This window comes from Lupinus angustifolius, chromosome LG18 (assembly GCF_001865875.1).
Source record: "Lupinus angustifolius cultivar Tanjil chromosome LG18, LupAngTanjil_v1.0, whole genome shotgun sequence".
In the NCBI taxonomy this organism is placed as follows: Eukaryota; Viridiplantae; Streptophyta; class Magnoliopsida; order Fabales; family Fabaceae; genus Lupinus; species Lupinus angustifolius.
The window spans coordinates 1320652-1332593 of NC_032026.1; the positions used below are offsets into that span (position 1 = coordinate 1320652).

Genomic DNA, 11942 nt, shown 5'->3' on the forward strand with positions numbered 1-11942 from the left:
TTAAATAAAATAATACAAATAAATGATTGATGATGAATTAATTGTGTATAAATCTTTACACCGACATAGTAGGGAAAAAATTACACTCATATATAAAAGGGAAAAGATGGAGAAAATGCATATAAAAATGTGGTGGGGATTCTGGAATTCGTTTAAAAAACGGTATAAGTCATATAATTGAGTAAATTGTTAGTTGAGTTGTTTAAAAAACTATTATTGAATTGTTTAAAGAGTAATGATATGCTTTTTCTATAAAATCTTCTTACAAAACTTCTTATATCAGATGAATATGATATATGTTAATTATAAATCAATTAAGTTGTTGTATATGTTACTATTTTAAGATGTAGAAGAATTTATAGGATTGTTTAAGTAAAGATACCTTTCATCTAAATGAATGCTCTAATAGGCCTAAGGATGGCAACTAGGTGGAACCGACATGGATAGCGTTTTCCCATATCTATACTCGCACTATTTATGGGTACTCACACGTGTATCGGGTATTTGTGGGTACCCCACGGACTTTTAAGTTTCAATATATATATTTATATTAATTAATACACATAAAATAATTATTAAATGATTTATAAAATTTATGTACATGTTAAATTTATCATATATTTTAATCACTAAGTTCCTTATAAAATAATACACCCATAAGCTATTTTATGGGTATCAATGCGGATATTTTAGCAAGTATCCATAAAGCGGGTACTTTTGTCATCCCTAATTATAGGTCCGGAAAGAAAACTTGTAGACCCTAATATTAGCCCCAAGGCAGAGTACAACAGAGAAAGTTTGGGCCTTTTAGCCCAAATGCAAAAGGGGTAATTTGAATTAGATTGTTGTTGATGACATGGAAAAAATTGCAAAGTCCTCATCCTAGGAGGATTTATATGCTTTAGTAGTAAGATGGTTTAACATTTCTAACTTCTAAAAAAATATATGGTCTTACTTTAAATTAAGAGAATAAAGTATATCTTTCGGCCATTAAAATTATGACAAGTGTCATATTTAATTTTTTATTACAAAAATATTTTTAGAAACCTATAAAAATAGGATATATCATAATTTTAATAGTTAGAGGAGATAATCTATCTCCTCATAAGAGTGAATACTTTATTCTCTAAAATTAATTAGTACATGTCTTTAATTGTTATGTACAAATTTATTGTTGCCATATCTTTACAGATTCATGGTTAAAGAGGGGTTGTACCAACTAAACTCAATAAATTTGTACAAATCTTCCACATTATCACTTAAACTAATATGTTTTTAATTTCGAGTAATGTTTTCATCATTCTTTTAAGGGTAAGTTTTTTAAACTTAATCCAAAAATAAATTTTTTAAACTTACTCCTCTTCATAGCCATTAATTCCAGGAATACTTAATGGTTTAGATATACTCACCGATTCAAACCATTAGATTTTCCCAGAATTGATAGCTATGATTGAGAATAAGTTAATCTCTCCATATAATAATATTTATGATATAAGCCTGAAAAGTGTCTTGAAAATTGTCCCACACACGTGTGTAAGAAATATTTCTATTCAATTTCAGAGGTACTGTGGATCTAAAAGGCAATTCTAGTAGACAAGATATAAATTTTATTCATTTCATAACTCACTACATTGCACCCTTCAATTCAGGTAATTAATTATGTACTATAGTTATGCTCCAATACAATACAAGCTAATTTTTCAGTACATATGATATGAATTAATGTACCAAAATCACTGGTTCACATAATTTGAAAGAAAAAAAGAAAAAAGAAAACAATCACTTAGCTCCAACATGGATTCTACTTAGGGCTTGAATGGTGAGAACACCACTACTGAATTGTGTCCACCAAACCCAAATGAGTTGGAAATACCTTCAAGAAGAAGTAGAGAACATATAGATTAGAATCATAAGCGTAATATTTATACATTATCAATGTAAAGATTTATACATATTAATATATTAAATATAAATAATTAATAATACAGTGACAATGTATAAACTTATACACTGTGCAAACATTGGAATTTTCACTATTATTATTTACCACTATTGACACCAAGAATAGTACTTAGTACATACCAACATTAACTTCATGCTTCTTCTTAATGTTAGGGACAGTGTCAATTGTAACATCAGACTCCAAGTTCTGTGGAAATGCAAGAAAATTAGACATATAATTATTAAGAACTTAATGTGAATCAACAAAATTGAATTAATATAAAGGATGAATTTGTGGTTGAAGAAAGCACATCTTGGTTAATGGTTGGATGTAACCAGCCAGTATTTATTGCTTTGATAGTTGCTATAGCTTCCAAACCACCAGCAGCACCAAGACCATGACCAATCAATGACTGAAACAAACAATCAAATGTAATCATAAGCTTCAATGGTATCACATGATGCAACCACAATATTAGGATGTGAAATCGAGTCACAATGATACAACCACATCGGATCGTAGCACAGCTATATTGGACTACATTTGGGTCATATCGGACCGCATTAGGCCATATCGGGCCATGTCGAATTAAAAAACACTGCAACTATAACCACAATCACGATCACAACCATAATTTAAAACACTAGTAAGATTAAAACGAGCATCGATTCTGAGATTAAGTTGTTATTTTACACAAATAAGTTTCTTACCTTAGTAGCATTCATTTTCAGCTCTGCTGTGTTCTTAAAAACATTTTTGATTGCATTAACCTCAGCCAAGTCACCAGCTAGTGTTGATGTTGCATGAGCATTCACATAATTCACCTAAGCAATTTAGAAATTAGTCAATCTAGAACCCATCAATTTAACTTGAAAATCAGAATCTGAAGCAATATTAGAAGAATATATGTCAATTTTGATAATGGTTACTTAGTACTAGTATACATTTCTTACCTCTTCAGGGGAAACTCTAGCATCTTCTAAACTCTTGATTATGCAAGATGAAACTCCAAGTCCATCAGATCTTGGATCTGTCATGTGATGAGCATCACATGTTACTGCACCACCCAAATATTCTGCTACTATAGTGGCTCCTCTTTTTGTTGCACTCTCCAAAGTCTCCATTATCTTTTCTCAGTGATTCAAAAGTGAAAACCAAGTTGTTAAAGCATTAGAATTTCATTGCTAAAACAAAAAACCTTAGATTGCATAACATTGCTAAAAATATATGGTGTATAAGAAAAGTTAACAGTTTTATGTTCTCACCAGCACACCTGAGCCTTCACCAATGACGAAACCATCGCGGTCTTTGTCCCATGGTCTCGAAGCCTTTTTCGGGTCTTCGTTTCTTTGAGATAAAGCTCTGCAAGCAATGAAGCCTCCAACACCAACAGGTATGATTGCAGCCTCAGTCCCACCAACCACCATAATATCTGCTTCACCTCTTCTAATGTGATTTGCAGCCGCATAAAAGCAGTAATTTGCCGTTGCGCAGGCAGTCGAAATCGAGTAATTCGGACCCATTAGGCCGGTGTCTATTGCCAACAATGCAGAACCCATGTTGGTTATTGAGTATGGAATGAAAAATGGAGTAATTTTCTTATAGCCCTTCTGCATAAGAGCCTCCACACCAGAGCTGAAGGCAGTTAAACCTCCCATTCCTGTTCCGACCAGAACTCCGATTCTAGTTCTGTCCATCTGCAAGATAAACAATATATCTATATGATAGAGATTTAATAAAAGTCATTCATATAATTTCATTTAAGTTGGTGGCACTAGATATTGAAACCAATTATCCTGAATGAGGTACAATTAAGTATGTGATTGTCACATTTCACATTATTATTACAAGACTTCTTTTAAGGTAAACTCGGATTCGGTACACAATACAACAAATTTGGTGCGTGGGTCAGTACTTAAGGGTAATGAGAAAACACAAGAAATATGATTGAATTTTCATGAAATATATGACTTACAGTTTGAAGGACTTCATGTCCTAGATTGGCATCATCAAGGGCCTTCTTGCCTGCAACTATGCAATACCTCCAACAATCATCGAGGCGCCGATCATTCTTGCCATCAATATAGCCTGCTGAAGAGAAATCACGAATCTGACCGCCGAAACGGACAGAGAAGTTTGAGGCATCAAACCTATCAATTAGGCTTATCCCACTTTCTCCCTCAAGAAGTTTGTTATAAAATGTGTCAATGTCACTGCCAAAGACCGACACAAGACCCATGCCTGTTATTACTACTCTCTTTTTCGGATCTGTTTCTCTCTTCGGAGCTGCAACTGTTGGAGAAGCCATGGCCTTGATTGTTCTGCATCTTGGGCCTGCAATAACAATACAGGATGATATGAATGAAAATGCATATTAGTTCACAATGTACATTGGTGGAAAGTTATTGCATTATTGTAAGTAAATGTTGGAAAATGGAAAGAAATATTGGTTGGATTATTGTTTCCCTTGGTTTAAGGTTGGTGTTTCATGTCATCACATGACACATATGTTTGCAAATGACAACATGAGCTAGTTGCTAAGTTAACATGTCACATCACTATAGTTCATTACCAAATTTCAAATTGCAAATCCTATTAGTTTTATAGCTAGGATGAGATTATTGAGACAATGTTATTGTATGGATTATGGAACTAGTGAATGGTGATAATGAACTAATAACATGTTAAAGGGTGTTTTCTTATATAAGGTCATGCAATGATTCAAGAAACTAACCATCATTGTTTCCACTTATGCCAAAATACAAGGATCAAAAGGAAAGAGAAAGGACAGACAAACAAGGCTTAACTTTGTCTCGGTGATTCGATGACACGGTTTCCAACAATAAAGAGGATGACACAGTGCACGAGACTCTTTCTTAGTGGAGTTTGGGGAGGATAAATATACTCAGCCTTACCCCTCATACGAGACTGTTTCCAACAATGTCATAAAAATAGAACTTTTCTTTGGAAAAGGCCATAGTCACTTTGTTAATCTCTCTATCTCGAAAAAGATTAGTCTCTAACTCGACGGGTCGGCATACACCTTTAACACAATAAAAGGAAAGAGGAAGGAAGGGGTGATACCTGAAGCTGAAATGTTCCTGGTGGACATACTTGTGGCTGAAGGTATGTGCATTCTATGATCCAATCTAAGTCCATCATGCTTAACCAAAGATATTCCATTGTTTTCTGAGACCCTTTTTCTAAGCAAAGATCCTGAATAACATGTAACAACAATGCTTGCCATCATTCTATTATGAATCTATGCCTCTTTTTCTTTGTATCTCAAGAAGTACAATCTGATATTTGATTTAAAGCAAGGTACAAAACTTTGGGTTATAAATGGAAGAAAAAAAAATGATATTAAGATACAAAATGAAGCTATGTTTAGAGTTTGGTTTGGTAAGTCCGTCATGTAAACAATGACAAACATAATAAAGCTTTGAATTTTCCTTTCATTTTCTTTCAACTGTTTAACTACCTAAACAACTCACTTGAATTCTTTAATAAAGAAATGTTCTGTCACATAAGAAATTGTTGATAAAGTCATTATGGCTTTGAAATACAAAAATGGAAAGCTATTATTTTGGAGGTGATTTATTGAAGGAATTGGTAAGAAGTTGTTAGTTGGAAAATTATTCTTACCATTGAAGTGAACTAAAAATGAGGGGAGAACTTCAACCTATAAATAAAACTCAAAATTACTCTTACCATATATCTCACGATTCCGTAAAATATCGATTTTCAGTCTTCCTATAAAATATTTGTAGTATTTTTTTTTACATATTTCTTCTATATTTTATATAGAGATATGCATTCTCTTATTCCAAAAGAGATTATGATTAATGGTTTTATCTCGATTTACTTAAAAAGATGGTAACATTTTCTCTTTTAATGAAATTTTTTCTATTCTTAATATCCTTCATCATTATTATATGGTGTTTTTTCCACCTTAAATGTTTTATTTCAATTCCTATGTTCTTGTTGGTGGTTGATGGTTGTTGTCCATAAATTTGTATCCTAACTACTAGTGCGGCTCTAGTTTTATGTGAATTCTTTGGTACCACTAATCTACAATGGTGTTGGAATTGGACCAATGAAATGACTATTAATGTTTATTTTTTTTTAGAAGGTACTCACTCAAAAATTTGATATTTTGATCAACTTATTTATTTTCCTAAATAGAATATTTACACTATAAATTACTAATTTTTAGATGATGCTCCTTGTGGGAAAAGTACATGCATTTAATTTGCTAGAAACTACACAAACAACTCCACCTTGTCAAGCATTAAAATTTAATAATGTGTACTAATACAGTCATGATGTAGGAAGGTTGGTTGCGCGTATCAAAGACGAATTCACTCATGGGAAAGGAACAATATTTTAATATTTTCAGTAATTATCTTTAGTATTTAAACGGTTTTGGATGTAATCGTGAACAACATATTATTTTCATTAATAAATTTTGAGAGTTTTCTCTTTCTAGTGGATTCTAGAGTTTAACTATCAGGTTTGTGCTTACAAGCTTGTATTTATTGTTCTAGGTTTGGCGCTTACCAAACCCTTTGTGCTTCCGAATATATCAACTCCTCACGATAAGACTCACTATATGACTTTGAGAAAAATGTATACACTGACAGTATAAATTTTTTTTATATTATCATTGTATCATTCATCATTTATTTTCAATCATCATTGAATCTTAAATAAAAGTATTACAAATGAATCGTGAATAATGCATAGACTATGTATAAACTTTTATATTGTCAGTACATAAATATTACATTGTGGCTACAATCCATGGCTATATATATACTTTAAATATCATATTATTAATTTTAAAGAGAGAAAAATGTATGAATAAATAGTACATCAGTTTTATATATTGTTATTGTATTATCCAATATTTATATTAAATAATTATTGTCTCTTTAACAAAAGTAATACAAATGAATGATATATTAATGACATATAAATCTTTACACTAACAGTACATAGATATTATACTCAAAATTTATCATTAACGATGTGATTATTATTTAAAATATTAATTTTACCCTTATTATTTAAGAATAAATAAACAAAATAAGAAAAATTATTTTTAATACCCGACAATAGGAGATTATACATATCCTTGTGTAGTAGGAACTTGTTAAAATGGTAGGTATTGACAAATCTTTTTATGAACAAAAAAGATGAGTCATTCATGAATGAGAAAGATAAGAAAAACTTAAAGCCTGAAGAGTGAAAATTATTTTAAACTCCTAGCTTGGAATTGGTTTGGAACACAAACCACGCTTAACCACTCATGGCAGAAACTATATCATCGAACGCTTAACCATTCATGATAGAAGCTATATCTTTGCTTAACCACCATGGATAGAAACTAATCATCCAATGCTTAACCATTCATGGCAGAAGCTATATCTTAGTTTAACCACCGTTGACAGAAACAAACCAATCATTAATGATGAATGAAAGAAAAATGGATTGGAATCTCAATACTCATGTGCAGCTTCATCGATGTAAAAACACATTATAATGATGCTTTGTGTGTGAGAGGGAAATATAAGAAAAAATGCCCTTGTAGTTGTGGATTCTCACAAAACACTTAACAATGTTATTCTTTTGTCTTTATGTAAATGCAGCAATCAAAATCATTTCACCATTACGTTTTCTCCACACAAAAATTTAGAATCTGAGTATGACGATTGAAGAAACTCAATTGTCATAACAACTACCATATAGTACCCAATTGATTTGATTGTTTTGATGCTATGTTCAATCTTTAAATAAATGTATTGAAGATGAACGATAATGATAATTCTTGGCTGAAGATGATTCCTTCGCCATGGATGAACAGAGAATAATGAAAGCATGTTGTAGTTAGATAAAGGTAATTTGACTGAATATCTTCCACTGTGAATGTATGATTTTGGAGGATAAGAGAATCAATATTTCTTGGAAAGAATGGACAAAACCTCCATCATCTACTACACCAGTTGCTAGAGTAAAACGGTCTGGTACTGCCACCAAGGAATGATTGCAACAACAAAGTGAGGAAGAGAAAAGGCGTAAGCGGAAGCCATCAAAATGAATAATTATAGCTTCGATACCATGTTAAAATGGTAGGAGACATTAACAAATTTTTTGATAAACAAGAAAGATGAGTCATTCATAAATGAGAAAGATAAGAAAAATTTAAAGCTTGAAAAAGAAGAAGAAAGAATGGAATCATAGCTTTGTTGAATTGAATAATATTTCTCCTCATGATCTTAAAATTGAATGGATACAATGAAATCATTTTATAAAAGGAAGAAAAAACTAACTACCTTAACATCTAAATTAACTAACCTACTAATCTTTTTTACTACTACAAACTAATAACTTGGACTAAAACTGACCCAATAATATAATCTATCATGTTCACATACACTATTATTTACATTGATACAATATATTTCATCAGAATATTGAAGATTAGATAGTTCTTTCCTGAAAGTGTTTGTGTTTTTTTCTTGCTATTTTTAAATAGAGGGTTAAGTATAGTATGAATTTACAAAGTAACCCCAAATGGGAGAGGTAAAACATTCCTCCAACCTTCTAACTCATTTAAATAATGTAATATATGAGTATAAAAATTTATATATGTAATTGTATTATCCATAACTCATTTGTATTACTTTTTTCTGAAGAGTCAATAATTAAAAAATATAAAATATGCATGATATAGTAACATTGTATAAAAATCTTACACAATTAGTGCATACATTATTTATCTTTTTTTTAAAATTAGTTGTTTACATTCCATATTTATTAGTTTTTTTTATCAGAATTCTTTTAGTTTTTTAGACTGTATTTTATTTTATTTTTTATATATTTTTAGTTCTTTACAAAAGACTCAAGAAACATGTTCATCAAATAAGACACAAACATGTTACTCTTTTTTTTTATACTAAGAGGAAAAAAACTTGGAAAAACTTCTTATCTTGACTCATAAACACTACACTCAACACAAAAAGAATGAAAGAATGGAAGCTTAAAATTTATTCTTATTAAAACAGATTTATGTATTTTTTTTTTTTTTTTTTGCTTTTTTGTGCTATTGGGCATTCCATCACCTTGTCAACACTTGATTTGTTTAAATAAATTTTGGAGGTCAAATTGTACATGGATCAAACAACTAACTCACCTATACCCACGAAAAAAACCATTAAAAATTAGAGTAAATTACACTCACAATAAAGTTTTAGTAAAATTATATAAATTATTTCTCCTTTATTTTAACCTTACATAATTTATCTTTAATTTATACACATACATTATATTGATTACCAGCGAACGATAAGTGTAATCTTTTAAATAAAAAAAGAATGATATGTATAATTAAGTTACACAAAATATGGTATATTGTGGACACAAGTCCAAATAATATAAAAGTCAATGTATGTTTATTATTTTTGGTTCATTATTAAATAGTATAAGAGTGACTTAAACAATATTTCCTTAGAATTATTAATGTATTTGTAACTAATAAAAAATAATGAATAGACATTTACTCTTATACTATTTGGAATGTTTTCACAATATGTTATATTTTGTTTAACTTAATTATATTTATCACACTTTTTGTGCTTAAAATATTAAACTTATATCTCATATAGTGAGTATAATATATATAATAAAAAATTGTGGGTGATTTTTGTATAGATATAAAACAAGAGTGATTTGCATAATTTATAAAAACTCACGGGTGTTTACTCTAAAAACTAATCACTAATAGAAAGAAGAATAAAACATAACCTAACTAAAAATGATTCATTCTTTTTCTTAATGTGGAGCGGCAACATGGCTATTCAACCATATTTCTATCTTAAACTATTAGATTAATGCTTTGTACCCAATCACATTTTAAGTGAGAAACATTTTCTAATACTTTTTGAGTAAATTTTACTCACGATTTTTGTGAAAGTATACAAATTGTCCATTTTTTTATATATACATAAATCATCTATATTTATATACATACATTTTATTAATTATCTCTGTATAAAAAATAAGTGAGATCTTTTAAACAAAAATGATGATGAGTGTAATTAAGTTAAATAAGATATGATATATTTTGTAGAAAATTTAAATATTATAAGAGTCAATATCTATTCATTATTTTTGTTTCGTTACAAAATACAATCATATTATTAAGGATATTGTTTAAACCATTTTTATACTATACTATAATGACCTAAAAATAATGATGAGATATTAGTTTATATAATATTTGGATTTGTCTATACAATATACTATATTTTGTTTAACTTAATTACATTTAACACCATTTTTTATTTAAAAAATTTCATTTATCTCTCTTGCATGGGTAGTCAATGTAATGTATCTATATAAGTTAGGAGGTTTATGTAGATATAAAAAATGGATGAGTAGTTTGTGTAATTTCACTAAAATTGAATGTAATTACTCACATTTTTTTCTTTCTTTTTCCTAGGCTTGACATGTGTCATATGTATTTCACACTCTTATTTAAATATGTTTCATTACACCAACAAGGTGTTGATATAGTGGTGTAAGGCCCCACTGGATTCCCAAGGTCGAGAGGTTCGACTCTTGTGAGTGATACTTATTGGAAGGAGCAGCCACGAATCTCGAAAAAGATTAGTTTCTTACCCAAAAAGGTGAGTGGATACCCTTGATAGTACCAAAAAAATATGTTTCATCACTAACAAGACGTTGGTCTAGTAATATAAGGCACCACTAAATTCCCAGAAGGACCAAAAGGTCAAGAATTTGATTCCTATGAGCGACATTTGTTGTGATAGATAGTCACAAACCACAAAATAGATTAGTTCCTTATCCGAAAAGGTTCAAATGCAATTTTTTGGTACTACCAAAAGTATCTTCTAACCCATAAGATGAGTAGATACATTTGATATTACCAAAAAATATATTTCTCATTTCAATAATTAAAATTGGATACTATAGTAACCAAAAATAAAATTTGATACTATTTAACACGTCTTCTATTTAAAAATTTAAAAGCAAGAATAATCTTGGTATTGAAACATCAAATGTTCAAGTATGTGAATAATTCATCAAAGCACCACAAATCTGTGTTTATCATCAATAATGTCATAAACCTTATGATTTAAAATTCAAAATCACATTTGCTTCAACTATGATTTCCATTTCTAAAAAAATAAAAGTAAGAAAAATCATGTAATTAAACGCTACATTATCATAATTCTGAATATAGTCGTCAACTTCAATTACTTGCAACATTCACCTAAGCACCACACATAGTAGCTCATCATCAACAATTTGACTTTTAGGGTTCATGCTAATCAACTTAAATACCATTTAATTTCATCCTAGACCAAGATTATAGCTTAAATATCACATCAACTAAAACATAATTAAAATATTGTCAAGTTCAAATATAAGGTTTGGTCTTGATCAACTTATATTAATTTTTATCTAACCTTATTCTTATAAATTGTATACTTATTTATAATACATTTTAATCATATTTTTCGTAAACTGAGTATGTATTTTGCAAATAGAATTAATGACATTAGAGGAAAAAATTATTTTTGACAAATATGTATTTCCTTACACATATTAGAGACTTTGAAAACAACAATAATGTTAACTGTGGAAGAAAGATTTACAGCTGGTTTTGGTTGACAAAGTAATGACATTGTGATGTTGGTAGTCTCATATAAATTTTAACAATAAGAATATAAATAAATGTATTTCTTGTAAAAGATAAATAGCAAGAAGTAGTGTGAGTTTAAAAAATGCATGTGGAATTTTATAAAATATTTTTTTTATGAATGATTAGTGTGATTAAATTTATTAGTTTAGTTTACTGAAAGTAAATGTTACTATTACCTTTTATTGTACAAAATGTAAGGTTAAAATTTGGATGACATTATTGTAATCTTAACTCTGATGTTATATTTTTTGTGTGTACATTAACTCATTA

At 29.5% G+C, this 11942-nt stretch overlaps 1 protein-coding gene across 1 annotated transcript; it reads right to left on the reverse strand.

Moving 5' to 3' along the window:
- LOC109333385 (3-oxoacyl-[acyl-carrier-protein] synthase I, chloroplastic-like) lies at positions 1590-11564 on the reverse strand. The gene is made up of 9 exons (XM_019568858.1): positions 11553-11564; positions 5027-5210; positions 3918-4276; positions 3208-3639; positions 2896-3069; positions 2653-2766; positions 2253-2354; positions 2083-2149; positions 1590-1873 (listed from the first exon to the last, which is right to left on the reverse strand). Exons 2-9 carry the CDS (start codon positions 5190-5192, stop codon positions 1806-1808), a joined length of 1482 nt encoding a protein of 493 aa, XP_019424403.1. The 5' UTR covers positions 5193-5210; positions 11553-11564; the 3' UTR covers positions 1590-1805.